The sequence below is a fragment of the Ovis canadensis genome, chromosome 21 (genome assembly GCF_042477335.2).
Source record: "Ovis canadensis isolate MfBH-ARS-UI-01 breed Bighorn chromosome 21, ARS-UI_OviCan_v2, whole genome shotgun sequence".
In the NCBI taxonomy this organism is placed as follows: domain Eukaryota; kingdom Metazoa; phylum Chordata; class Mammalia; order Artiodactyla; family Bovidae; genus Ovis; species Ovis canadensis.
Genome location: NC_091265.1, coordinates 67,335,890 through 67,363,438, shown reverse-complemented (window position 1 = coordinate 67,363,438; position 27,549 = coordinate 67,335,890). Strand labels below are relative to the sequence as shown.

Genomic DNA, 27,549 nt, shown 5'->3' with positions numbered 1-27,549 from the left:
CAGTAGAGTGCCCGCTGTGCTCTGGGGCATGAACCCCAAGCGCCCAAGAAAGACCCTGGCCAGCCCAGCGTGAACGGGTGGAGCCCAGCTGAGGAGCAGGACAGGGGAACTGGAGGCCACTCTCAAGGGGAAAGAGATTCCAATCCTGTACTCAAGCCTGGATGGACACCCGCTGCCTGTCCACCTTCCCCAGCCCTTTTGACCTTCCCAACCTTTCCAAGCATAAACTGGCTCGCCTCACCCTCTGTTCACACAGCTTCTGGGGCTCAGCTTCAGGCTGCACCCGAACCAGGATTTCAGCCCCCAGAACCAGTCATTCAAACCAAACTCTGTGCCAATCCCTGCTCCCCGACCCACACCGAGGCTGCCGGAGGTGGGAAGCCCAGCACAGCCTCTCTCTCCATCGCCCAAGGTCAGGCTGCCCCCGCCCCACACACAGTGCGGCCCTAAGTCCTCGACTCCCTTTCTCCGCTGGAGTCTGCCTTTTCTGGGAAGAAAACAATGTGCCCTGTGGAGAAAGCAGTGGTGGCCAGGTGGGGGTCACTTTGAACAAGGAAGCAAAGGGTCCTGAGGGGTGCAGGGTGGGGACAAGGGTCCCCTGCAACAGCTGGACAAACCAAACCGCAGAGGGAGCACAGCCAAAGGCTTAGGCCAACCAGACCCGCTGCGGCCTGTCCTGGGCCGGGGAGGCGCCAGGAAAGCCTCTCAGGGCTCTGTGGACAGAGGACCCCTTCTTCACCCTCAGCACACGTCTGTGGATCCGGGTCTGAGCTGGATCTAGGCCCTAGACCCGTCCCTACTGCCCCCCGGGGCAGGGAGGTCAGCCACCGTGCACACCATCCTTCCCAAGGGCCACCAGAAGGTCTGGGGCAGACTGTGGACACATGGCACCACCCTGTGACCACACTCGGAACCACAGAAGCCCTTGAGGAAGAGAGGCACTGCCCATGGGGCACAGCCCTGCTCTGCAGCAGCCATTCTAGACATCAAGGACCCAGACAGACGCACACGGGTGCAAGCGTTTGCACCTTATTTTTATTGCATTGGAAATCTGCTTTCAGCACATAAAATACAGCTTCTCAAAGTACGCCCTCTAGACCAGAGCAGCAGCAGCACCTGGACCTTGTTAGAACTATCAGGAGCTCTGAACGGGCCCAGTCATATGTTACAAGACGTCCCCTGCCCAAGGCTTTCTGATGCACAACCAAGTGTGAGAAGTATTTTCACGTCATACGGGAGCTTTCTGCTTCATAACCACTGAAAACTAAATGACCATTTCCAGAGAGGTTAAAAATTTCACCCAGGTTGCAAAACTCACCCCCCCACTCCCTTCACCTACAAATATGCACCTCCACTAAGTACTTTTTAGGGTTAGCAAGATGTACTGAAACCGAGGGTCACCGGCAGAGATTCTGTGAGAGGCCTGCTGCCCGATTTCTGCCCCCAACCGCCACTTTGCACACCCCTCCTCTGAAACTCAGCTGCTACCCTCTTCACGACCTGCTCAGACAAATGCTGGTGCCCAGCAACAGGGCATTTTCACAGTCCTGTTGGTTTGGTGGGTGGTTCCGTGTTTCGGCTCGGCTGGGCCATGATGCTCCATATTTGGCCCAACATTGTTCTGGGTGCATCTGTAAGGGTGTTTCTGGGGGAGATTAGCATCCAGAGTTGGGACTAGGTAAAAAAGTTGGCCCTCCAAAATGTGGGTGGGCCTCGCCCAATCAGAGGACTGAACAGAACAGAAAGTTGGCCCCCCCACGCGTGAGGACTCCTCCTGCCCGACTGCTTCCTCTGGGACATGCTCTCTTCTCGCCTCGGACTCAGCTGAAACATTAGCTCTCGCCTCTTGCAGGGTTTCAAGCCTGCGTTTCTCAGAACGGAGCTGACGGACAGGCATCCTGAGCCCAGCTCGCCAGCTACAGGTCTTGGGCCTTCTCAGCCTCTATGATCATGTGAGCCAACCCTTATAATAAGCCTACATCTATATCTAGAGAATATCTGGAGAATTTCAGCTAATACAATTGTATGCTACGTTTTGCCACAATCAATTAACCAATATTGACAAGTATGCAGTTGTTTCAGTCCTGTCGAACTCTTTGTGACCCTATAGACTACAGCCCACCAGGCTCCTCTGTCCATGGGATTCTCCAGGCAAGAATACTGGAGTGGGTTGCCATGCTCTCCAGGGGATCTTTCCCACCCAAGAATCAAACCTGGTGTCCTGCCTGCAGGTGGATTCTGTGCCCATGAGCCTCCTGGGAAGCCCCCAGTATTGACACACCATTATTAAGTGAATTCCGTAGCTCCTTCGTATTTCTTCACCCTCTCTGACGTCCCAGGGCCCCACATGATAGTCCTCTCTTTGCCGCAGTCTCCTCTGGGCTGTGACCAGTCTCAGACTTTCCTTGTCTTTGATGAAGTGGCCAGGTTTTGAAAACTGTTCGGGTGTGTCTTCGGGAGCCCCTCTGTTAGCATCTGTCTCCTGCTGTTCTCAGGATTATCAGGATTAGGAGGTTTGGGAGCACGGCAACAGAGACAGAGCACCCTTCTCGTCACGCCACGTCGAGGGCGCCGTCCAGGTCAGTGTGGCCTCACGCGTGTTCGTCTCCCACTCTGGGTTTCAGTCGATAGTACTGTACTTCATTTTGTTGCTTGAATGTTTCTGGGTTTGGTGTTGGGAGCTCCTCCTTTTGACTGCTGTTCCCCCTTGGCAAACCATTTTCATTATGGAGTTTTCTCATCTTTTTTAATTTGTCTTGAACATTTTCTTACTTCAGTTCAGTTCAGTTCAGTCGCTCAGTCGTGTCCGACTCTTTGCAACCCCATGAATCGCAGCACGCCAGGCCTCCCTGTCCATCACCAACTCCCGGAATCTACCCAAACCCACGTCCAACAAGTCAGTGATGCCATCCAGCCATCTCACCCTCGGTCGTCCCCTTCTCCTCCTGCCCCCAATCCCTCCCAGCATCAGAGTCTTTTCCAGTGAGTCAGCTCTCCGCATGAGGTGGCCAGAGTTCTGGAGCTTCAGCTTCAGCATCAGTTAGACTCTATTCAAGTGAGAACCTTGGGAGGAGGAGGTCCAGGGTGTCCGTAGTGATCACGCGGCTGCCGTGGCCTATGAGCCCGAGGACTCAAGGGACAGGGACTCTGGAAGACTGGAATTCGTGGCTCGGCAGTCCTGGTGGGCAGGGTCCGGGGGAGTGAACTGGAGGGGAGGCCTCCTGGGGGCTGAGGGGGCCTCCCCACCTCCGCCCTCCCCTTGCCTCGGCGCGCCCCCCGAGGCCCTGTCAGCTGTGCGGAAAGTGCCCCCCGCCCTCCTGGCCCCCAGTCCCGGCAGCAGCCCCTCCCTGACAGCAGGCCTCAGACCTCCTCCCCTGCAAGCTGCCTGTGTCCTGAAGAGGCCGGCGCCCGCAGACCTCAGCACAGCTGTCCCCGGGCCAGGGTGCCCCCCGCACCGCCCTGTGGCGCCCCCACGCCCGCCTGTGAACCCACTCCCCGTCTCCTCTCTGCTCCGCTCTGCCCTTGGCACTGTTTAGCTCCTGTGTAATTTACTGATTTATCCTGTTTACTTTCTGTCCCCTCAGCAAGGGTGCACGCTCCTTCCAGGCAGGAGATTTTGTTCCTGCCACTCCACACCACATACTCAGGGGCTGTGGGGCAGGCGCTTCTGTTTACTGTGGTAAAATATACCTAATGCAAAATGTTTCATTTTAACCACTGTGAAGTGTAAGATTCAGCGGCATTAATTACACTCACGACTCGGTGAACAGCCAGGACGGTTCCCAAACCCGCCCATCACCTGTCGCCGTGCCCTCCCCCACCCGGTCCCTGGACCTTCTCCAGGCTGCCGTCTGTGTGGAGGCTTTACCTGCTCTCTTCACTTCATGTAGGGGAGCCGTACAGTGTTTGTCCTCTTGTGTCTGGCTTATTGCACTGAGCATGTTTCCAAGGTTTATCCTGTCATAGCCTATGTCAGAATTTCATTCCACTGTGTGGCTGAACAAGATTGCACTGTGTCACACATCACATTTTATCTGTTCATCTATTGATGGACACTTGGTTTGTTTCTATCTCTTGGCAATTGGGAATAATGCTGCTAAGAACATCTGTGTACAAGGATCCATCCAAGTCCTTGTTCTCAACTCTTTTGAGTCTTTGGAGAAACAACCAAGCCATTTCCCACAATGGCTGCTCTATTTTAAATTCCCACCAGCAATGCACAAGTGTTCAAACTCGTCCACATCCTCGACAACACTTGGGATTTTTCCATTTTCTTTTTTTTAAACTAGAAGTCATTCTAGTAGCTGTGAAGTGATATCTAATTGTGGTTTTCAGTTGCATTTTTCCAATGACTAATGAAGTGAAGTGAAGTCGCTCAGTCGTGTCCGACTCTTTGCAACCCCATGGACTGTAGCCCACCAGGCTCCTCAGTCCATGGAATTTTCCAGGCAAGAGCACTGGAGTGGGTTGCCATTTCCTTCTCCAGTGACTGATGATTTGGGGCATCTTTTCACGTAATTATTGATCACTGGTACACCTTCTTTGGAGAAATGTTTATTCGAATCCTTGCCCATTTTTTAATTGGACTGTTTGGGGTTTTTTAATTTAAAGAGCAATAGGAACTCTTTATATACCCTAGGTATTAATCTCTTATCAGATATGTGATTTGCAAATACTTTTTCCATTCTGTGGGTATCTTTTCACTCTCTTGATAGTCTCCTTTGGTGCACAGAAGTTTTTAATTTTGGTGAAGTAAAAAAAAAATTTTATTGCTCATGCTTTTGCTGTCATCTAAGAATTCATTGCCAGATTCAAGATCATGAAGATTTTCTATGTTCTATAGTTTTAACTCTTAAATTTAGCTGTTTGGTTCACTTTGAGTTAGTTACTATATGTGATGTGAGCTAGGGGCTTTAAGCCATTTTTACTTGTATTTCCTCCCTTTAAGCTCACAATCCCAAGAAGTTCAGATGAAGCAGATGAAGGAAACTGGCCACAGGAATGTCAAGAGCATCTCTAGGGTCACGTAGTGGCCAGTGAGTTGCAAAACTAGGAATTATGCTGTGCACAGGACCCCCCGGCCCCCGGACTTCACCGCCTGTGGACACCTGGTCAAGGATGAGAGGAGGAGAGTAGAGGGAGGCTGTTCAGGCAGGTGGTTGGAGGCCTCTGGGGAGGGACATCTGAGCAGGAGGTGGAGGAAGTGAGTGATGCGCTGCACCCACTCTGCGTGCCCACACGAGAGCTGCGCTGTGGGTCTTGCCCAGGCAGAGGAGGGGCTCACAGGTGTGTGTGCCGGGTGGGGGTGAGCCACGGGCAGGGGCGGGGGTCAGGGACGAAGGCCCCTCGCTGATCTGAGAGAGGAGCTGGAGCCTGCGAGAGGCTTCCCACTGCAGCAGCAAGGCCCCAGGGGCTTTCCTGTTCCCGTCCCTCTGTGGCCTTCACGGCCAGGAGAGTCCCCAGCCCTGAGAGACAACAGGGACTCTCAGGGACCCCCTCCCAAAGAAGAGCTTCATGCAGAGGGCAGCCCCGTCTCTGTGCCCCCTGGCTCAGGACACTTGCCAGCCATCCAGTCCTCCCTGAGCCTCCCAAGAATCCGGATGGTGCCCCTCATCCACCTGATGAATCCAGACCACCTTTGGAAGAAGAACCTCATCCATGATCCTCCACCAAGCCCCACCTATGGAGGGGCTGAGGAGCAAGACACCCACACACACACACAAGCAGAGACCAGCATGAACCTGGGGGTCTGTCAGAGAAGGGGCTGCCCTTCCCTCCTCGGAAGTGGGGCTGTGGCCAAAGGCCTGGGCTCCATCATGGTGGGAGGCCCCCACAGCTGCAGCAATACAACCAGGGGATCTCAGTGTTCTTACAAGCCCAGTTCGCAGAGGGAGGAGGTCATGAGGCGGGCACTCAGCAGCCCCTCAAGCCTGATCAGACTTTAGGGCCCTGGTGCTCCATGGGCGGCACTGCTAGTGCCAAGGTCCTGCCAGCAGCCCTTCCGGCTAAACAGAGGCCTGGTTTCCAACCCGGGGAGATCACTGGAGCTGATCATTAATCAGATTATCGACGCGAGACTTTGTCCTTTTCTTAACTGTGGTGAAACACACGGAAAGCTGACCGTCTCGGCCGCGCCCATTCACACTGTGGGGCAGCCGGCAGCACCGTCCGCCTCCGGGACCTGCTCCCCCTCCCAGAGGGACACTCTGTCCCCAGAAACACTCACTCCCCTCCGCTGCCCTCCTGCAGCCCCTGGCGCACCGTCCACTTCCTGCGCCAGTGAATCTGACTCCTCCAGGGCCCTCGTGTGAGTGGGGTCAGACAGGATGTGTTGTTTGGCGACTGGCTGATCCCGCTGAGCATGCTGTCCTCAAGGTCCGTCCACACTGTAGCGCGGATTTCCTTCCTTCTGAAGGGTGAATAATACTCATTTGACTTGTTTTAAAGATCCCTGTAAGCCCCTCTCCTTGGCTTCTCTGCATAGCTAAGGTTCCCAAGGGTGAAGTATTTGGCCAGGATCCTGGGGGAAGGAGCCTCCCGTCTGCTCTGGGGGAGAATAAAAGGGCATTCCTAGGCACTGTACCAGGGTGCAGGGGGCTGGGTCTGCTCTTTACGGGAGACAAAGCAGCGGAGGGCCTTGCTTGGGACACAGGCATCAGAAAGGAGTCTGAGCAGGAACCGCCTCGGAGATGGGTCTCTGAGCATCAGGGATGCTGCCTGGGGCCACGTGGGACCAAAACCCACAGGGGAGGGGCTCCCACTCAGCAAGGGCTTGGGAGGCAGGCTCGGAGCTGAGCGTCCCCCAGCCAGGCTCCTTCTCTCCTCCCGGTCCTCTGCTCTCAGAGAGCTGTTTCCATCCTCGCAAGAGCATCACTCCTGACCTCCAGGCCCTGTGCCCACGGCCACACAGGACGCGGGGCTGGGAGGGGGCAAGACCAAAGGCTGCGCCAGCTCGTCTGCTCTCCCCACCAGCAGCACTTGGCTCCTCGTGCCGGGCAGCTTCCTCTCCCCTCAAACTGGCCGAGACTCTGTGCCATGGATGTCTCGGGCACTCAGACCCCACAGGGCGGTGCTGAACCGATCGCGAGGGTGCAGGAGAAGGCAGCTTGGGCCTTGGGCCCGCAGCTGGCAGGTCTGCCTCCTCTGGTCCATCTGTGATCCCCGGGGCGACATGGCGGTTACAGTGCTGGGGGGCCACAGGGGGCGGGAGGAGAGGGTGTGATGCGCGCGGACAGCGGGTAGGGGACGCAGAGAGAGGGGACAGGACTGTCAGCCTCGGCCCTGAGCACCGGACTTCAGGCAGAAGGAGAGGCTCCGGGGGCCTCTTCAAGGAAGATCCTGCTGTGACGGGGCCCTCGGAGGAGCTGAGGCCCAGAGGGACACTGTGTTTGGAGGCCCCCAGCACCACCCTGATGATTCTGGATGTGGCTGTGAGCCTGAGCTGTGAGGCTATCCAGCTTCAGGAGAGTTCTGTTGGGATCTGTAGGGACTTCGGACCGAAATCCAATTGTCTGCTGCACCTTGAACTGAAACCATCCTCTCCTGAGCCAGGAACAGCAGCACCAGCACCACCAGCTGCTGGATTTTTATGGAAATTCGCTAGACTTGAGCCATGCTGGTCCCTGGAATACTCTCAAGGTCAGGGCATGCTGTGGTCAGACCACAGGTCTTGGGAGAACAATCTTTGGTGATGGACTTTAGGCTAGAAATGTGGCCCATACTTCCTCCAGCTGGGAATGGCCCCATGAGTGACACCTGGCTTGATGCCATGATCTTAGTTTTTGAATGTTGAGTTTTAAGCCAGCTTTTTCACTCTCCTCCCTTAATGTCATCAAGAGGCTCTTTAGCTCCTCTTCACTTTCTGCCATTAGAGTGGTATCATCCACATATCTGAGGCTACTGACATTTCTCCCAGCAAACTTGATTCCAGCTTATAACTCATCCAGCCCAGCATTTCTCATGATGTGCTCTGCATGTGAGTTAAATAAGCAGGGTGACAATACCCAACCTCCCTTTATTCAGTTCAGTCACTCAGTCATGTCTGACTCCTTGCGACCCCATGGACTGCAGCACGCCAGGCCTCCCTGTCCATCACCAGCTCCTGGAGCTTGCTCAAACTCATGTCCACCGAGTTGGTGATGCCATCCAACCACCTCATCCTCTGTCATCCCCTTCTCCTCCCCTTCTTCTCCTCCTCATACCCCTCCTTCCACATCTCACATCGTGGCAAAGATTCCCGGAAACCTTGGTTCCTGTTATCAAAGACTCTTCCAGGGCTGTTATCAGCAGGTGCTGAGAGTTTATGGGGCACAGAGTCCACTGAGGGAGAGTCCATCTCAGGAGACAGGCTGGCCTTCGCATCCTCACAGCACAGGCCCCAGGGCCCCTCACAGGCCAGCTGTGGCAGACGCTGCCTGGGCCCCAAGGCTGTCTTTCCGCCTTTAACAAAAGGAAAAGGCCATTTTGAGGACAAGTTCATGGTCAGCCGTTAAGTGCTGGGGGGAGGTGCAGTGGAATCAGAACTGGAGCTTAGAGATATGGACATTCTTGGTGACCCCAGGAAACATAACTTCATGGTGAGAGGTCATCCACAGAACGTAAGTGATGATAATAAGACACCTAGAATGTGGCCAATCTGTACAGCTTGGCCCTCTCAGCCCTTGACACTGAAGTGCCAGCACCGTGCCATTCTGCAGAGGAGATGGAGGCCCAGAGGGTAAGTAACTTGTCCAAGGTCATCCAGCTACTGGATTGTGGGGCCAGGATTTGAGCCCAGGTAGTCCGTCTAAAACAATGAAAGGGAGATGGTTCATTTGCAAAGAACTTGCTTTCTAGAGTTCGTACTGTGAAGAGGAGCGAGTGGTCCCAGGAGGAGGTCAGTCAGTTCAGCCGCTCAGTCGTGTCCGACTCTTTGCGACCCCATGGACTGCAGCACACACTGCAGGCCTCCCTGTCCATCATCAACTCCTGGAGCTTGCTCAAACTCATTTCCATCGAGTCGGTGATGCCATCCAACCATCTCATCCTCTGTTGTCCCCTTCTCCTGACTTCAATCTTTCCCAGCATTAGGGTCTTTTCCAATGAGTCAGTTATTCACATCAGATGGTCAAAATATGGGAGCTTCAGCCTCAGATCAGTCCTTCTAATGAATATTCAGGACTGATTTCCTTTAGGATTGGGAGAGGGTCAGGAAGGGGCTCAAGCAGGGGATCAGGAAGGGGACCGGTTGGGGCCACACGGGGTCTTCAGGACTAGCGCTGTGGCCAGGGGCCCCGAGATGCCCACAGTTGTGTAGGGCCAGATTCTGTCCACAGCTGAGCTCTAAACCATCTGCTTTTGTGGTCTAGGCTGTTGCTTTCCCTGGCAAAGCCCCCTCTGCAGAATCCCAGCATGTCAGATGGGCTGAGAGGGGCCAGCGATTTGAAGCATCTGGGATCTCACCCAGGGCTCACAGTGGTCCCTCTGGCAGCTCAGGGCTTGTCTCCAGGACTCAACTCCAAGGAGACCCCGCCCACTCCTCTGCTTTGCTGGATACTGCCCACACTGTGGTATGGAAGGAAGGTCTTATCCCTGCTCCGGGCCTGGCCCTAGGGGGCTGCTTCAGCACAGCAGGCAGGCGCTCTGCTCCACCCTCTCGGGGTTCTGTGGGAACAAGCGGTCCCCTCCCAGCAGGATGTGTGTCGACAGTGCCTCCTCCAGGCTCTCTCCTCACCCACCCTGCCTGTGCCCAGGAAGCTGCCTGTGTGGGGGGCACACGGCAGGAGCTGGGAGCAGAAGGGAGTGAGGAGGCGAGTCTGGGTAGGCCTGAGTGTGGATAAACAGAGCCTTCCCTTTCTTCCCCCTTAGACTTCCTCGGGGACAGGTGGGGTTTTATTTGTCTCACACAGAAACAAAACTCATAAGTAGAAGGGGCATCTCTATGGACGCTTTCCTCCTGGGGAAGAGCAGCAGAACAGAGGCTCCAGAACTCTGGGTCCCTCCCCAGGGCAGCTCCCAAGGCCTAAAGGCAGCAGGACTGAACAGGGGGTGGCTTGTGGAGCCTGAGAGACTGTGACAATGCTAGGGTCCCTCTTTCTGCAGAGACCCTCTCACAGAAATGCACGCTCAGGGAGACCCTGAGCCGTTCCTGCAAACCTGGGTGCCGAAAACAACACCTATTCATTCTCTTCCAGGTTCAGAGAGCAGAAATCCAAAGGAAGCTTCACTTGGCTGAGGTCAGGGCTGGCTCAGCCGCACTCACTCCGGAGGCTCTGGGGGAGAATGTCTTCCTTTCCCAGTAGCATCTCCAGCTTCTAGGGCTGTGTCCCCTGCACTCCTTGGCTCGTGGTCCCTTCTTCTGTCCTCAAAGCCAGCAGCCTGGCACCTCACCATAGCGCCACACTGCCTTCTGTGCCAACCCCCCTCTGTCTCCATCCCATGACACTTGTGATGACCCATCTCAGGATCTTGATCTAACCACACCTGCAAAGTCCCCTTTGACAGATGACCCAGGCACCAGGATCCGATATCTTTGGGGACTGCTATTTAGCCCACCACAGACACATTCACACAAACACAGTATGAAGACGGTCACACAGACAGACGCAGACACACACACACACACACACACGCCCGTGTCTCACACAGGCAGACACTGCCAGTAGAGGCCCGCACGCGCGGGTCCCACGTGGTCACACGCTCGTTCAGACCTCTCGCCGTCAACCTCCTCAAGCCAGGTCTGGGAGGCCACAGAGCTCTTCCCAGTCCCATTATCGCATAGCTCCCCGGTGACAGCCTTCCTTTCCCCAAAAACCCATGGAAGTCCCTCCTCTGTCCCTCCGCCTAGGAAGCCGTGGCTCTCCCCTACCTTCAGAAACTAACCATGATCTTGAGGCCTTAAAGTTTAAGGTCTCGTTCTGAGCTGGCTGCCTCCTCCATGCAGCCCACCTTGCTCTGCCGTTTCCTGCTCACAGCCTGCCTTGATGCCACACCCTGCAGGTTCTCAGAGCACGTGAACTGAGTGAAGGAACAGTAAAAAATCAAAGGTCACCAAGCAGAGCTCTTAAAGGCTGGTTGTAAGCATGTGCCACAGTCCCTGAGTTTGAGAGCTTGGTGGCTGTTGGACGGGCATCGCAGAGCTGGCTGAGCTGGGACACTCGGGTCTGGGGTATGGGCAGGGCTGGAAATCCCCCTAGGACTTGACCCCAGACAGGCTCCCGGATCCCCCCCCTCTGCGCCTGAGTGCTAGACCTAGAGGTCGACTGCAGACCAGCCGGAGGCCTCCTGCTCCAGGTGAGTGCTGGCTTTCTGAGAGGCCACTTGGCTTCAGCTCTCTGGGTCCTCCACCTGGCACCCTGCAGACACATCCCTCCCGGACTGCACCCCAGGCTCCAGGTGCTGGGGACTCCATCCCCTCAGAGGGCACCTGTAGGGTCTGTCCCCCACAAGAAGCTCAGTCTCAATGACTGGTGCAAGGCCCTCAGGCTAGTCCCCACTAAAGGGTGCAGTGACCACGGGTGTCCTGGGGAATTCAGGAGCACTGTGAGGGCCCGGTGGTGAGTCTGCTCCAGGCTCCTGGGGAAGAGAATGGGAGGGAAGCAAGGAAAAGGGAGAACACAGGCCCTTACAGACACATCTTAGCCGGGACATGTGACACGGACGCCTAGAAGGGATGAGCGGAAAGCGGGGTGAGGAGTAGGAAGGCGCCCCCTAACGCTGGGGTCAGCGGCGGCCAGTGCCCGTCTGGGACTAACTCCGTTTCGCCACCAGACCGCGATGCGGTCGGCGGCGTGAAAGCCTTGGAAAGCCCTGGAGGAAAGTCCCCGGTGGCGGTCCTGGGAGGAGAGGACGACCCTTCCGGTAGAGCGCTCTTTCAAGCGTTAGCCTGGAGCTACCTGGATAGATGGGGGCGCGTCAAAACCCCTGCTGCTCGTGGGCGCCCGGGGCTGCGGTCGGACACGACGCCGGGGTCACGGGGGCGCGGGACCCTGCTGACCGCGTGCACCCGCCCCCAGCATGGAGCCCCGCGCTGCCGCTGCCCGCGAGCTGCTCCTGGGCGCACTGGAAGACCTGAGCCAAGAGCACCTGAAGCGCTTCCGCCACAAACTGCGGGACCAGCGGGTGGACGGTCGCAACATCCCGTGGGGGCGGCTGGAGGGCGCAGACACCTTGGACCTCGTGGAGCTGCTGGTCCACTTCTACGGACCGGAGCGCGCGCTGGACGTGGCCCAGAAAACCCTGCAGAGGGCAGACGTGCGCGACGTGGCGGCGCGGCTCGAGGAGCGTCGGCTGCAGAGTGAGTGCCGGGTGGGGCTTCACCTCGGCCTCTCCCGCCCGGGCAGGTTCCTTCGGCTTCCCCCAAAGAGCATCCGCGTGCCCCGGGGCCCCGAGCCCTGACGCTCCCTTCCACACCCCGCCCGGTCCGCGGGACCCACCGCAGCTCTCCCTTCCAGGTCTCGGCCCCAGCTCCCCGGCGCAGCTCTCCGTCTCCGGTAGGTCTCTCTCGGCGGAAAGAGCAGGCCCCGAGCTGCCCGGACACTTCGGGTGTCCTCAGTCACTCGGAGGTTCCGCACAGCTGGCCCCGGGGGAGGAGCGCGGAGAGGGGGTTGTGAGGCAACAGGGGAAAGTGAGGCCGGAGCCCGCCGGGAAGGGCACTGACACGGCGCTCCCCGACCGCTGTTCCCCTGCCCGCCGCCCGGCGCCCCCTACCCGCAGAGTACAAGAGGAAGTACCGGGAGCACGTGCTGCGGCGGCACGCCAAGGTGAAGGAGCGGGACGCCCGCTCAGTGAAGATCAGCAAGCGCTTCACCAAGCTGCTCATCGCCGAGGCGCCGGAGGCCGAGCGCGCCCGGCGCTCGGACACCCACACCTTCAACCGCCTGTTCGGCCGCGACGAGGAGGGCGAGAGACGGCTGACCGTGGCGCTGCAGGGCCCGGCGGGCATCGGCAAGACCATGGCGGCCAGGAAGATCCTGTATGACTGGGCGGCCGGCAAGCTGTACCACAGGCACGTGGACTTTGCCTTCTTCCTGTCTTGCCGCGAGCTGCTGGAGCGACCGGGCACGTGCAGCCTGGCCGACCTGATCCTAGACCAGTGCCCCGACCGCGAGGCGCCGGTGCAGCAGATGCTGGCGCAGTCCGAGAGGCTGCTGTTCATCCTGGACGGCGTAGACGAAATGTTGGCACCGGAGCCGGCCGAGGCCGCGCCCTGCAGAAACCCCCACGAGGCCGCGAGCGGCGCGCGGGTGCTGGGGAGCCTGCTGAGCAAGGAGCTGCTGCCCGCGGCGCGCCTGCTAGTGACCAGGAGAGGCGCCGCCCCCGGGAGGCTGCAGGCCCGCCTGTGCTCGCCGCAGTGCGCAGAGGTGTGCGGCTTCTCAGACAAGGACAGGAAGAAGTACTTCTACAAGTTTTTCCAGGACGAGTGGAAGGCGGAGCACGCCTACCGCTCGGTGAAGGAGAACGAGATGCTCTTCTCCTTGTGCTTCGTGCCCGCCGTGTGCTGGATCGTGTGCACCGTGCTGCGCCAGCAGCTCCAGCGCGGCCAGGACCTGTGGCGCGCTTCCAAGACCACCACGTCCGTGTACTTGCTCTTCGTGGCCAGCGTCCTGAGATCGGCGCCCGCGGCTGACGGGGCCCAGCTGCAGAGAGAGCTGCGCAAGCTGTGCCGCCTGGCCCGTGACGGTGTCCTCGGGGGCAGGGCGTGGTTCTCGGAGGAGGACCTGGAGCGCCTGCAGCTCTGTGGCGCCAAGGTCCAGACGCAGTTTCTCAGCAAGAAGGAGATGCCAGGTGTGCTGGAGACAGAGGTCACCTACCAGTTCATTGATCAGAGCTTCCAGGAATTCTTAGCTGCTCTGTCCTACCTGCTGGAGGACGAAGGGGCTCCCAAGGCAGCTGCTGGCGGCATAGAGGCACTTCTGCAGGGGGACCCGGAGCTGCACAGCCACCTCAAGCTCACCACGCGCTTCCTCTTCGGGCTGCTGAGCACAGAGAGGATGTGTGAGATCGAGCGCCACTTCGGCTGCACAGCTTCAGAGCGCGTGAAGCAGCAGGTCCTGAGGTGGGTGCAGGACCAGGGCCAGGGCCGCCCTAGGGCGGCGCCAGAGGGGACGGAGGAGATCCTGGCGCCCCAGGGCACTGAGGAGTCAGAGGAGGAGGAGGGCGAGGAGCTCGACTCCCCGCTGGAGCTGCTGTACTGCCTGTACGAGACCCAGGAGGACGCGTTCGTGCACCAGGCCCTCCGCGGCCTCCCTGAGCTGGTGCTGGAGCGAGTGCACTTCAGCAGAATGGACCTGGCCGTCCTGAGCTACTGTGTGCGGTGCTGCCCGGCCGGGCAGGCGCTGCGGCTGGTCAGCTGCAGACTGGCCGCTGCGCAGGAGAAGAAGAAGAGGAGCCTGATGAAGCGTCTGCAGGGCAGCCTGGGTGGCAGCTCGTGAGTCTCCAGGGCAGGGCTGCCGTCTTCTGCGGGCCCTCTGTGTAGGGCATGGGTGCCAGAGCATCTTATGTCCACCTGGGCCTGGGGAGCATGTCCAGGCCTGACGCCTGCTCCCCAGAGGACAGGCACGACTTCACGGCTGGTCTTTCTTACCTCCTCAAGGCAGCTCCCAACGTCCGTCTTCTTCCCCAGGGTGCCTTCACCATGCTCCCCACCCTAGCATCCACGTCCAAGGCGAACCTCCCTCTCCCACCACCGACACGAGGCTTTCTCGCAATGCTTTCTGGAATGCGCCACGTGCACTGTGCTCTGGGCCTTTGCTCCTGCCATTCCATCCACCCAGGGCACTGCCTATCCTCAGAGCCTCTCCAAACTCTCCTCCCCAGTCTGCGGCCGCTTGGCCTCAGAAGTGCCCCCACTGGCTACTGTGTGCCAGGACATCTGCCCGTACCCCTCTCCTCCACCAGACCCTCGCCTGCTGGGCGAAGCTCGTGCCATTGTTTCTGTGCTCTTGACTCCACCCCAGCACCTGACTCGGGTGCTCAGCATTTGTTGGGACGATGAATGTCAGGGTGCTGACAGGGGGTGGGGCTGGGGGCGCCCACCGCAGGTGCAAGGACGGACCCGCCTGTCCCACGGGACTCACACGGACAGCTTCAGTGGGGAGGTGGCTGAGGTCGCAGACAAGTGGTTTCACCCTGGGTTCGGGATGAAGAGGGAGGGGGCCCTGGCCCAGCTTGAGGGTTAGGGCAGAAGCAGCTCCAGAGTCTGGAACCGGAGGAAGCAGGCCTTCTCAGGACCGAGGGGCCGGAAGGGGCGGGGCCTTCACCTTCTCTTCTCTCTTCACAGCTCTCGAGCCACCGAGAGAAAACCCCCAGGCTCCCCCCTGCGCCCGCTCTGTGAGGCCATGATCGACCGACAGTGTGGTCTGAACAGCCTGACGTAAGTGGACAAATCCCAGCCCGTCCCCTGGAAAGGACACCGAGCAGGACACCCTGGGCAGGGGCAGAGGCGTAGCCCTGTCCGGGGATGGCTGACCGAGGGGGCGCTGAGACAGGCTGAGAGCCTGTGGTCCCCTGGCAGGACCAGCAGGCTCTGCCCACACAGGACAGAGGAGGGAAGCGCGTGGGTGCTAGTTAGAACAGAGGGTTTGGCCCCTGTGTGGGCAGGGAGCAGAGCACGCTGAGCTTCCGGAAGAGGGATAAAGGCCAGACTGCCATTTCCCTTCCCCGGGAAGGCTGCTAAGGGCTACTGGACACTGCTGGGTGGTCCTTCTGGATCTCGGAAGTAGCTGTGGAAGGTGTTCAGGGCGCAGGCTCTGAGGCCAGTCTGTCTGAGCTTCAGTCTTCTCCCGGGGAATGGCGCCTGTGGCTTCCACCTCAGAAGGCTGATGTGCGAATTACTGAGGCAGCGCTTAGTATGTAACCTTTTCAATTACTCCTCACTACCACCCAGTAAGCAGAGCGTAAGATACATCCCACTAATCAGTACTGGTCAGGTTTGGTGAATTAGATACAGCCACGTGCCAATGCCAACATGACAGCTTCACTCGGCATAAACATTGGGAGCCCATCAAGTCTGCCAAACCAGCTGCATAGAGATGTCCGTCACAGCATTATTCATAATGGTAAAGAAAAGCAGAGATGACACACTGCCCAACTGTTAGGAACTAAATAAGCTTGGTCCCCTGTACTTGCTGGATAACTATATGGAGTTAGACACGTTGAGAGCAAGCTCGTGGAGAATGTCCTAAGAGACAAGGGCGAGCCGTCCAGCGGGTGCTCACGAGGTGTGGACGCGGGTGGCGACGGCGCAGGAGCAGCTCTGCGGGGCCCAGGGAGGCGGGTGTGGAGCCAAGTCTGCTGACCGAACCTCAGCCCCCCCGGGAGCAGGCAGCTCGCACACTGCGGACTCCTGTGCTTCTTGACCACAGGCTGTCCCGCTGCAAACTCTCCGACTCGGTCTGCAGAGATCTCTCTGAGGCCCTGAGGGAGGCCCCAGCCCTGGCAGAGCTGGGCCTCTTCCACAATGGGCTCAGCGAGGCCGGCCTGCGTGTGCTGAGCGAGGGCCTGGCCTCGCCCCAGTGCCGGGTGCAGACACTCAGGTGAGGAGCAGCCTGGGAGGGACCGAGGGAGGGACCGGGGCTCCCACAGCAGCTCCTGAGGTCAGCCCTCCCCTAGGGTTCAGCAGCCAGGCCTGCAGGAAGCACTCCAGTACATGGTTGGCAAGCTCCAGCAGATCCCAGCACTGACCACCCTGGATCTCAGTGGCTGCCAGCTGTCAGGACCTGCACTGACCTGCTTGTACACCACCCTAAAGGGCCCAGGATGCCGCCTGCAAACCCTCAGGTGGAGACAGGGCTGGGAAGGGTACTGGGAACGCAGCCTCTCAGCCCTGGGCTGGGGTGGGTGCCGGGGCTTCGCCCAAACCTTAAAGAGGAATCTCTCCCAGGGCCCTCCTGAGGCAACCCCGCTGTAACTCAGGCCCTGGAGCCCCACCCTCTAACTCCCTGGCTCTGGCCCCGGGCCTGGACCGCGCCACTAGACCAAATGCCCATTGTCAGCCGCCCATGCCCATAATATGGACCAGTGACCCTAAATGCTCCTTAGTGCCCTGAAGGCTCTGGCCCCTAGTCCCTGCCCCCTCCCCACCCTCTGACAGTCCCCGACTGGTCACCTCCTGTGACTGCGTGCCTTCGGCACAACCCAGGCCAGCAGCCCAGCACTGCCCCTGCCGCTGCTCCCCAGCACTGCACCCGCAGGCCCCCTCCCTCACCAACCCCGCGGCCACTCTCTGCACATCACTACAGGCTGACCTCTGTGGAGCTGAGCGAGCAGTCCCTGCAGGAGCTGCGAGCGGTGGAGACAGCAAACCCAAGACTAGTCATCACACACCCAGCGCTGGACGTCCACCCCAAGCCCCCCAAAGTGTCCATCAGTGCCCTCTGAGGTTCTGAAGGCCAGAACTAGGGAGGAATCTGGTCAGCCCTACAGAGGAGACCTCCCCATTTCAAGGGCGAGAGGATGGTGCTCTCTGCTCTGGGCAACCCTTGAGCCTGAGGGGCCCAGGGCAGGCAGGTGGGAGACTCAGACAGACACGGCGCTCGCCTGCTCCGGGGTAGGCCCGGGACACATCCCTTCCCCCACACCCTGGGGACAGTTTATGTCTCTTCCTCCCCACAGGGAAGTGGGCCTCCTCCCCTAGCCCTCACCGCTGCCCCACCCAGGCTTCTCTTCCGGGACCCTCCAGCCCTCCCACTGCAGGGTGAAGCAGGATTGAGCACCGACTGCGTGTTGCCTCTGCCTGGTGAGCTCAGCGAGAGACGACCCATTTGCGGACCCTGCCCCGCTCAGTACAGGCACCCAGAGCCCAGCCGCTCTGCTCTGGCCACAGGGGACCAAGCAGGGGCCGAAGGCGCCCAGAGGAGTCCAGTTGCTCTCTGAGGCCTTCAGAGACTAAGGGGAGTGGAGATGGAGCTCTGAGCAGGGCTGTGATGGCACCGGTGGTATGAGCCCCGTGTGCTGATAATAAACTCTCCCTGGGATTCCGGCCAGTCATTCTCTGCTGCACTTAGCCAGGCATCCTCACGGGTGCTCACGCCCTCGCCTTTGTTCCCCAGCCCATCTGAATGGGGCAGAGCTGCAGCCCCCATTTCCGGGGTGAGCTTGGGGGAACAGCTGGACTCTGGAAGCTCTGATGGGAGGCTTGGCCTTGACCGGCAGGGCCAGCAGCAGACAGCCCGAATCTTCAAATCTTCTCTGCTCAAAGCTGCTGGACTCCGCCAGCTTCTGAGGCCCTAGTCAGAAGGGCCTTCTGGGTCCCTTCATGTCCCCCAGACTTCCTTCCATAACCCATTTTCAAATCCAGTTATTCATTCCACAAAACAGACAAAGCATCCTTGCCCTCCTGGAGCTGGCATTCTAGGCAGCTGTGGAGGGAGGAAAAGAAGGCGTGGGGGATGGAGCCAAGGGTTTTCTCTTACCTGTAAGGAGTCTGGGACAATCTAGGGAAGACAGGGCACTTGAAAAAGGAAGGAAGTGAGGGGTCAGCCTAAGGATGTCTTGAGGAAAAGGCAGTGGGACAGCAAGTGTGAAGGCCACGCAGCGGCTCGGCCTGCTGTTAACAAGACACCGCAGAGCAGGTAGCTGACCAACAACAGAAGCGCATTTCTCACAGTTCTGGAGGCTGGGATGTCCAAGGTCAAGGCAGCAGTCAATTCGGTATCTGACGAGGCCCCTCTTGGTGCAGATGGCTGTCTTCCAGCCGTGTCCTCACAGGGCAGGAGGGAGCTCGAAGGCCTCTTCTTCAGTTCAGTTCCGTTCAGGCACTCAGTTGTGTCCAACTCTTTGAGACCCCATGGACTGCAGCACACCAGGAGTTTACTCAAACTCTCTTCTGTATAAAGGCACTGATCCTACTCTTAACTGCTCTTGACCTAACTATGTACCAAAGGCCCCACCTACAAACACCATCACAGTGGGGATCAGAAGTCAACCATGATGGATGTCGGGGGGACACACTGAGCCCATACTAGGGAGCCAGCGTGCAGAAGCAGCAGGGAAGCCAGGTAGCAGGTGTTGGGGGGGTGGCCTGGGCGGCCCTCCTGCCGGTAAAGTGGGCTCCGCTGCAGGCTTTGAGCAGACCCTAACTACTCTCAGAGTGGCTGCGGCTCTGCTCGCAAGAGCTGTGGGGCCACAGCAGGCCTGCACCGACCCAGGAGGGTGGCCTGGTCTGAGAGGAGGCAGTGCCTGTGGATGGGGAGAGCTGGGAAGGGGGCCTGGTGGGGGCCCTGGGAGTGGGGATGGAGGGGCCTGGGTGGGGGATGGTGAGGTCACCATTGCTTGTGTTGGGGAAGAGTTGGAAGGCCAGGTTTCAGGCACAGGCTAAATCTGACTGTCTGGTTGGGCCAGTGGTCCCAGCACAGTCATTTGGGTCAGGCCGGGGTTAGAGAGACAAGGTCCAGACAGGCCCAGGAAGCTCAGGAGCTTCCAGAGGCAGGGGGGCACATGGGGAAGATGGAGACTGAAGGGGGGGTGCAGAGCCAGCCAGTGGGGCGGGGACAAAGGCAGGCGGGGCTCCAGAGGAGAGCCCCGGCCCCACCTCTCCTGGGGGAGGGCGCTCAGGGAGAGAGGAAGGAACCGGCCGCCGGAGAGGGGGGCGGGCGAAAGCCCCGTCAGAGCCACGCTGGAGAAGCCTCAGGGCACAGCTGGAGCTGGGCCTCCCTCCGCTCGGCCTCGCAGGCTGGGCCGCCAGACGCGCCCGGCTGGCCCTTCGGCTCGCCCTTCGCCCCCTCCTCGCGCACGCCCGGGGGTGGGGACGCGCGTCCGGCCCGCCCCGCGCGGCCCTGGGGCGCGGACCGCGGGGCCTTCCGGTGGCCCGGGCGCCGCTGGCTGCCTCTCCTGCGCCTGAGCGGCAGCGCCCGCTGGAGCCGAGGGACGCGGCAGGGCTGCGGACCCAGAGACGGGGCCTCTGGCCCGCCTGCGCGTCCCCTTCCCCAGCTGCTGGCCACACCCCGCCCTGTACCGACTGGCCTCCAGGAGGGTGAGGCCCGCGGGCTGAGGCTCCGCCCTTCCTGCCAGCAGGACCGGTTCGTGGGGGTGCGGCCCTGAGGTGGGAGCTGGGGCCTCCGTTGGGTCCCTGGATCAGTAGTGGGGGGTGGGGGTCTCCTGGGGCGGCCTGAGAAAATCGGGGCCACGCAGGTGGGCACACGCCCCCCCCTCCACCTCTGGGGCCATCAGTCAAGTTCCAAGGAGAGCTTTGGGAGTTGCAGAAGACAGAGGCCCAGCCCACTGTGGGGCCTCTGCCCCCCGGCTCTTGCAGGCCCCTGCGCGGAGTCACCTTCCATGGAGGATGCTGGCAAGGACGCCACCAGATTCACTGCCCATTCTCTGCCCAGTGACCCCCGGCTCTTGGCCGCCGTGACCAACTCATACTTGGGCACACGCGTGTATCATGAGACACTGCATGTGAGCGGTGTGTACAATGGGGCTTTGGGGGATACCCACCGGGCCATTCTGCCCAGCCCCCTCAATGTCCAGCTGGAGGCCCCTGCAAGAACGGGAGAGCAGCTAACCAAGACCTACGCTCTGGACACCAACACAGGTAGCCCCTGGCTGCCCTCCGCCCACCCCTACCCCCTGCCATTGTTCCCGGGGAGCAGAAGGTCAGACAGAGGCCCCATCCCAGCACCTCCTCACTCAGGATGCCAGCATCCTGCAAAAGGAGGCTCTGAGAGGCCGCTTTGTGAGGCTTCCAGCCGGCGGGCCTCCCAAACGAGCAGGAGCCCGGCGGCCCCCATGTAGCTGTTGCTTCCCTAACAGGACAGCTGGGGCTTGGAGGGGGCTCCCTCACTGAAGAGAGAGGGGGACTTCATTCCCAGCCCACAGAGGCCGGCGGTTTGGAACTGTCCTCGGTGGCCCCAGGCGGGTGTGAGAATTGCCCCGTCTTCCTCTCCACCCTTTCCCAGGCTCCTTCCTGCACACCCTGGAGGGCCCCAGCTTCCGCGCCTCCCAGCGAATCTATGCCCACCGCACACTGCCTCATGTCCTGGCCTTCAGTGTGTCCATCACCCGCCTGGCCAAGGGGAGCTGGCCCATCACAGTGCGGCTGCAGTCAGCCTTTTCCCCAGAAAGTCCGGACCTGGACCTGCATCTGGGTCCTGACTTCCAGGGAGCCCGGTAAGGAGGGGCAGGGGGCCGGCTGGGTGGCCAGAGGAGAGGCTGGTCCCTGAGACACAGCTGCCCTCCTGCAGGTACCTGTGTGGCCGCACACTCAGCCCCGAGCAGCCTGGGGGTGCGCGGCAGGAGGTGCACATGCTGTGGACGCCCGTGCCCCCAGCCTTGACCCTCAGAGAAGGGCAGGAGGACGCGACATGGGAGTTCCTGACAGTGGTGGGTGGCAGCCAGGCTGAGGCCCAGGCCTGCCTCACAGAGGCCCTGCAGCTGCAGGCCAGGCACGCGCTCTACACGGCCCACGCCCAGGCCTGGGCCCAGCTCTGGGCGGACTGTGGCCTGGATGTAGAAGGGCCGCTTGCCCTGCGCCAGGCCCTGCGTGGCGCCCTCTACTACCTGCTCAGCGCCCTGCCCCAGCCCGGGGCCCCAGGACGCGACTGCCACGGCCTCAGCCCTGGGGGCCTCTCCAACGGGAGCCGTGGGGAGTGCTACTGGGGCCACGTCTTCTGGGACCAGGTGCGCCGCCCCGTCCGCGCGCTGCGGGCCTCTGCCCGGGGAGGGGGCTGCGGCTAGGGAGGCCTGCTGGGGCAGCAGAGGCGCAGAAGGAGGAGGGGTCAGACCAGAAGGTGCAGAGGCCCAGAGCTGCGCAGCTGCAGGACACCTGGCCGGAGCGAGGGGTGCTCCCCTCTGGGGAAGCAGTCACTGTAGAGAGGCCGAGGCGGCCACAGAGACTCTACCTGGGGACGGGCACAGCCAGCAGTGTGCTCTGCAAAGAGCCCTGGGGCTGCTGAGGGGAGGGAGGACGGAGGAAGGTGAGGCAGCCAGGACCAGGTGACCTCGGGGCCCTCCGTCCGCTCCCCACACCCAGACTCTGGCCTGAGCCCCGCCAGACTTGCAGTGCCCGCCAGGTCTGAGGAGTGCCTCTGGGGGATGCGGCCGTGGGATTGGCAGGACAGACCCAGGGGCGCGCCGGGGGCGGGGGCTGCTGCGGCCGCGGCGAGAGACCAGGGGCTCTGCCGCGGCTCCAGGACCTCTGGGTGCTCCCGGGACTGCTGCTGCTCCACCCCGAGGCCGCCAAGGCTCTCCTGCAGTACCGCATCCGGACGCTCAGCGGGGCCCTGGACAACGCCCGCAGCCTGGGCTACCAGGTGAGGGGCCCCCAAAGGGCCTGAGGCCCCACACCCCTCTCAGGCCCTCACCCCTCGCCCCAGGCCGCGGACTTCCTGGTCCCTCCCCCAGCCTGTACTGCGCCAGTGGGAACAACAGTCGGAAGGGCCCTGCAGGGCCCCGCTGGCTGCCCTGCCCCAGGGCAGGGACGCAGCAGATGCCGGGCAGAAGCAAGCTGGCCCACAGCGGGGACACCGTGGGCACTCCGAGCCTGCAGGGCCCCACAGCAGCCCCCGCCTCTGTCTGCCCTCCATGGCTGAAGGCTGGCAGTGAGGGGAAAGGGGCGGGCTACCCCTGGCCCCCAGGAACACAGTCGTCTGCTCCATCCCCCAACCCCCAGGGAGCCAAGTTTGCCTGGGAGAGCGCGGGCTCTGGCCTGGAGGTCTGCCCTGAAGCCATCTATGGGACCCAGGAGATCCATGTCAACGGGGCCGTGGTGCTGGCCTTCCAGCTGTACTACCACACCACCCAGGTGAGGGGCCACTGTGCCCCCCAGGGCCACCCTCCATGCCGCATGACTGCCTGTCTGGGTCTAGTCCTGTGGAGCATCTTGGAGCCAGGCCTTCATTGCTGGGCGCTCAGAAGGGTGGGCCTTGGCGAGAAATGCAGTCAGCGATGGGAGCTAGAACCACAGGCCCCGTGGCCTCTGACATGCCCCCTCTCCTCAGGACTTGGAGCTCTTCCGAGAGGCTGGTGGCTGGGATGTGGTCAGGGCTGTGGCTGAGTTTTGGTGCAGCCGTGTAGAGTGGAGCCCTGAGGAGGAGAAGTACCACCTGAAGGGTGAGAGCGTGGCCGTCGCGGGAATGTGGGTGACGGGCAAGGGACGTGGAGCCTGGACAGTCACAAGTGGACAGGCAGGCAGACGCGTGTGACCGCCAGCCCCACAGTGGTGACTGGGCCGGGACAGGTGCCTAAGCCCCTCCGTGAAGTACCATCTTGCCCTTCTATGCCCAGGAGTCATGCCCCCTGATGAGTACCACCCAGGGGTCAACAATTCTGTGTACACCAACGTCTTGGTCCAGAACAGGTCAGACCCCACCCCGCCTCCACCGAAAAGGGGAAGGAGTGTGGCGGCTGCCCCATCCCCCTGCCTCACCTCTGCCCCCTCGCCCTGTTCCCTTCCCCCACTGCCCCTGCCCCGCCCCTCCCCCACCTCCCCTGCCCCGCCCCTCCCCACCTCCCCTGCCCCTCCCCTGCCCCGCCCCTCCCCCTCCCCCCACCCCTGGCCCTGCCCCTTCCCCCACCTCCCCCTGCCCCTCACCCCTGCCCCCGCCCCTCACCCCTCACCCCTGCCCCTCCCCCTCCCCCCCACCCCTGCCCCTGCCCCTTCCCCCCACCCCTGCCCCTGCCCCTTCCCCCACCTCCCCCTGCCTCACCCCTGCCCTGCCGCCTCTGCTCCTAGCCTGCGCTTTGCTGCTGCCCTGGCCCAGGACCTGGGGCATCCTGTCCCCAACCAGTGGCTGGTGGTGGCTGATAAGATCAAGGTGCCCTTTGACCCGAAACTGAACTTTCACCCTGAGTTTGATGGGTACCAGCCTGGTGAGTGGACTCGCAGCTCCTTCAAGGCTCTTCTCTCCTCCCACAGGACCTTGTGTCCACCCTGGACGCCCCCTTCCTAACAGAGCAGTCCCTGCCCCGCCCCCACCCCTTCAGCAGCACCTTGCCCTACCCTCCAGGAGAGGAAGTGAAGCAGGCAGACGTTGTGCTCCTGGGGTACCCTGTCCCCTTCCCCTTGAGTCCCCACGTTCGCAGGCAAAACCTGGAGATCTATGAGGCGGTGACGTCCCCCCACGGCCCCGCCATGACCTGGGTAAGGAGAATGTGGGGCGTGGGGTGGTGGTCCTCACAGCACCTTGGCATTGTCCCACTGGCCTCAGTATCCCCTCCCCCTGCTGTGGGCCTCATGCCAGCATGTCCTCTGACCCCAGAGCATGTTTGCGGTGGGCTGGATGGAGCTGAAGGACCCAGGGCGGGCATGGGCCCTCCTGGAGAGGAGCTTCGCCAACGTCACGGAGCCCTTCAAGGTCAGCCTGGCCCCAGCCCGGACCTCCGTGCTCACCACGCCCAGCCCTGCCCTGACCGCCTTGCTCCCCTGCAGGTGTGGACGGAGAATGCAGACGGGTCAGGTGCTGTGAACTTCCTGACAGGCATGGGGGGCTTCCTGCAGGCGGTGCTCTTTGGGGTCACGGGGTTCAGGTGAGTGCAGCGGCAGCAGAGGGCGGTCGCCTGCTGCCCCCTGCCCCCCTCACAGAGCCTTCCCTTCCCCCAAGGATCACCAGGGCCGGTCTGGCTTTCGACCCCATGTGTCCGGTGGGGGTCTCTGGAGTGTGCATCTCTGGCATCTCCTACCAGGGGAGTAGGCTTGACTTCTCCCTCTCTGCGGGCCTCGTGACAGTTGAGGTCACGGCCCAGGCAGGGACCTGGGCCCCCTCTCTGGAAGCCGAGCTGTGGCCGTCACGGACTCGGCTCCCCCTGCCTCCAGGTAGGCGCCCCCCCAGACCCCATCCAAGGCGGCCCCAGTGTGTGCCTCGCCCCACAACACCCCTCTCCCTGCAGGACGCAGAGTGTGCTTTCCCTGCTCAGCAGGCCGGATACAAAGGTCAGGCCTGTAGGCCGCACGGGCCGCACGCGCTGCCCCACGAGCTTCCTGGGAGGCTTTCGGAAGACGTTGAACAGCTGCCCCGAGCCCACAGGCCCCGCTCTGGGACACCCTTGGGCCCTGAAGCTCCGTGAGCCCCTCCCCAGGCCCCCTCCCTGCAGACGGCCGGGGCTGCCCCCCCGGCCACGCCCCCCACTGGTGCCCCCCGAATGGCTGTACTGCCCCTTCTCAACGCCCTCCCGGACCCCCGCCCGCCTCCACGTGGCAGCCAGGCCCCCTGTGGCGTGAGTTCAAGCCTCTGCCTCGAGCCGAGCCCCCAGTGACCCCCGTGGACAGGCCATTTCCCTGCTGCTCAGCCCTGTCTGCTCTCAGCCCCCTCGTGCCCTTCCCGTGGGGCCAGTTCTGCAGAGAAGCCTGAGGCCGGTGTGGCCCTCGCTGGGGAGGACCACAGGGTGCGGGGCGTGGGGAGGACTTAGGACCTGGGCTGCAGCCTCACCACAAAGGACTGTGTGTCACACGCCCGAGCCCGGGCACTCCTGGATTGCCTGGGGGCCCAGCACCCTCAGTCCTTGGCTTGGCTTGCCTCTGGGCCACTTCGGTCACCTCTGATGGTCTCTGTCACGTGCCTTCCTCGAGGAAGGAGAGGGTGTGGGGTGCGGAGCAGGGCCCTGCTCTCCCCGCCGACCAGCCGGAAGGACGGGGCACGCGGCCTCAGCCGAGGCTCCACCTGCTGTCTGCTCCAGGCCTGAGCCCCACAGCTGGCACAGCTGACTTGGGCTCTCAGGTCTTCCAGGGTGGGACGGCATCTGCTGGGGAAGTAAAGCTCGGTTGGTGCCGGGCAAGCTGTGTCTGTGCTGAGGAGCTGATGGGCACCCTCCTGAAAGGGAGGCTCTTGTCAATGGTCAGGCTTCCGTTCCCTTGCTCATGTGGAGCAAGTGAGTGAGTCCCATCACGTCTGCACCTGCCTCCCTCCCCACCCCACCACCGCCCACCGCCGCCTTCATCTGGCAAACTGCTGCTCTCCGTTCTCAGTGGAGAGTTAGCCCAAGTTCTCCCAAAAGCAGATACCAGCAGGTGAACTGTGACAGACCAAAGCCCCTGAGGAAGAGAGGAGAGGGGTGGCGGAGGAGCTGGGGTCACCAGAGCCTGCCTGCGTGCGGCTGCGGGGAGCGTGGCCGAGCTACAGACCAGCTTCCTGAGTGCGCGTGGCCTCAGGATGGAATCAGCGCTTGATGGGGCTCCCCCGGGTGCCCGCAGGCTTTCATTCAGCCGCTGGCAGTGCAGCAGAGGCCCAGGAGGTCTGCTGGAGCCAAGCATTTAGGCCACGATGGTCCCCATGAAGCAGACACTTGCCTCTGCAGCCCTGGAGCCAGATGTGGGCACAGGCGTTAGGTGGGGCTGGCAGGCGGCGCTTTGTCCACAGGACTGACATCACCTGATGTTTCCCCAGGTGTCTGTGCCACGCGTGCGTGTGTGTGTGCACCCACCTGTGCAGGGGAAGGGGCAACCCTCTGAGGGGCCTTAACAGGGTGGCAACACGTGTGTGCTGCCTGGCTGATCCAGTCCGTGGCAGCCCACTTGACCAGGTCCCTTCCTGGGGCAGGAAGCATTGCTGGTGACCTTCATCTGTACCTGGCTTAACTGCACATTCTCTGTCCTCACACCTGGGTATGGGCTGGACACTCTGCTCCCCTCACCAAATGTGGGGACCAGCAGACCATCCCCTGCTTGGAGACCTGTATTCAACCGCACACAGGCTAAGCCCAGCTCCCAGCCTCTGTGTCCAGCAATGGGTTGTTCCCTTCCTGGGTCAGACCTGGAGCTTAGTGTTGAAACACTGCCTCCATGCTAGTCTGAGCACTGGCCTTGTCCTTGGTCCCGTGCAGGACCAGCGCCCAGGAAGGGGCAGAACTCCTCCACCCCAGGTCCCTCCAGCACAACCTCTGTCTCGGGCTGGCTCCGAGCAGCACACACTCGGCAGGGGCTGGGGCACCGCTGGCCTGCAGCTGGGACCCATCGCTGCTGGCACGTGATGGAGACAGCTGGGCCAGCTGTGGGCTGTCACAGGAGGGGGGCCACTCCAGGGGCTCCAGGTAGAGCAGCTCCACAGAGACCTCCACCCCCAGCCCAGGCCGGGTGGGAAGGGACTATGGGTGGGGTGCTCAAAGCCCTGAGCCGCCCTGTGGTTAAGGCCCCTGCAATTAGCCTGCCCTGTCATTGGCCTGGCCACAGCAAGGCCCCAAGGGCCTCGCCCCCAGGCACACAGAGTGTGCGTGTGTGTTTAGCAACCCCTTCTCTGGATCTGGTAGGGGATTGCAGAGGAAGGTAAAGTGGTACGAGAACAGGCACATGTGCCAGAGACACTTAGAAATGTCCGCACCCCAAGTGGCCCTCTCTGTGCAGTCGTGCGTGTGGGGGGTGCTCCTGTGCATGTGTGTGTGATGGACGTGTGCACAGACGGTGGTGTGACCGTGCCTATCTGCTTGTGTGTCTGTCTCCAGCCCCCCCCCCCACCCCGATCCAGGAGGGAGGGAACCCACTGCTGGGACGGAGATCAATCAGAATTAAAGGAACGTGAGGTCAGGAGGACAGCGTGACAAAGAGAAGGTCAGCACAGGCCCAGCCACAGGCAGGAACTTGCAGGGCAAGGACGATCTCACTGGCCAGGGACTCCCCGTAACACGCGTGCACACACGCTGACT

At 61.2% G+C, this 27,549-nt stretch overlaps 2 protein-coding genes across 4 annotated transcripts; both read left to right on the top strand.

The window, feature by feature from the left end:
* The first annotated feature begins 11,954 nt into the window (after positions 1-11,954).
* On the top strand, positions 11,955-17,964 carry NLRP6 (NLR family pyrin domain containing 6). Its single transcript, XM_069565313.1, has 7 exons — positions 11,955-12,274; positions 12,432-12,470; positions 12,694-14,407; positions 15,260-15,352; positions 16,344-16,514; positions 16,591-16,758; positions 17,220-17,964. The coding sequence occupies exons 1-7, from the start codon at positions 11,995-11,997 to the stop codon at positions 17,356-17,358; spliced, it is 2,604 nt and encodes an 867-aa protein (XP_069421414.1). The 5' UTR covers positions 11,955-11,994; the 3' UTR covers positions 17,359-17,964.
* Positions 17,965-19,521: 1,557 nt separating this feature from the next.
* On the top strand, positions 19,522-25,689 carry PGGHG (protein-glucosylgalactosylhydroxylysine glucosidase). Of its 3 annotated transcripts, none has more exons than XM_069565907.1 (14): positions 19,522-19,997; positions 20,231-20,512; positions 20,877-21,087; positions 21,162-21,597; positions 22,110-22,229; positions 22,589-22,720; positions 22,917-23,028; positions 23,203-23,275; positions 23,651-23,787; positions 23,925-24,058; positions 24,177-24,272; positions 24,347-24,444; positions 24,519-24,730; positions 24,805-25,689. In XM_069565907.1, the coding sequence occupies exons 2-14, from the start codon at positions 20,254-20,256 to the stop codon at positions 24,858-24,860; spliced, it is 2,076 nt and encodes a 691-aa protein (XP_069422008.1). In that variant the 5' UTR covers positions 19,522-19,997; positions 20,231-20,253; the 3' UTR covers positions 24,861-25,689. The 3 variants fall into 3 exon arrangements, with proteins under 3 accessions (XP_069422008.1, XP_069422009.1, XP_069422010.1); XM_069565908.1 differs by having other exon boundaries at positions 19,534-20,020; XM_069565909.1 differs by having other exon boundaries at positions 19,538-19,951.
* Positions 25,690-27,549: the final 1,860 nt, after the last annotated feature.

Bases quoted from the DNA above. Each gene is read 5' to 3' on its own strand.
- NLRP6 (XM_069565313.1), top strand. From the start codon at position 11,995: ATGGAGCCCCGCGCTGCCGCTGCCCGCGAGCTGCTCCTGGGCGCACTG. The intron at 14,408-15,259 runs GTGAGTCTCCAG...CTCTCTTCACAG, and splicing joins GGCAGCCTGGGTGGCAGCTC to CTCTCGAGCCACCGAGAGAA. The intron at 16,759-17,219 runs GTGGAGACAGGG...ACATCACTACAG, and splicing joins TGCCGCCTGCAAACCCTCAG to GCTGACCTCTGTGGAGCTGA.
- PGGHG (XM_069565907.1), top strand. From the start codon at position 20,254: ATGGAGGATGCTGGCAAGGACGCCACCAGATTCACTGCCCATTCTCTG. The intron at 23,276-23,650 runs GTCAGACCCCAC...CTCTGCTCCTAG, and splicing joins AACGTCTTGGTCCAGAACAG to CCTGCGCTTTGCTGCTGCCC. The intron at 24,273-24,346 runs GTCAGCCTGGCC...GCTCCCCTGCAG, and splicing joins ACGTCACGGAGCCCTTCAAG to GTGTGGACGGAGAATGCAGA.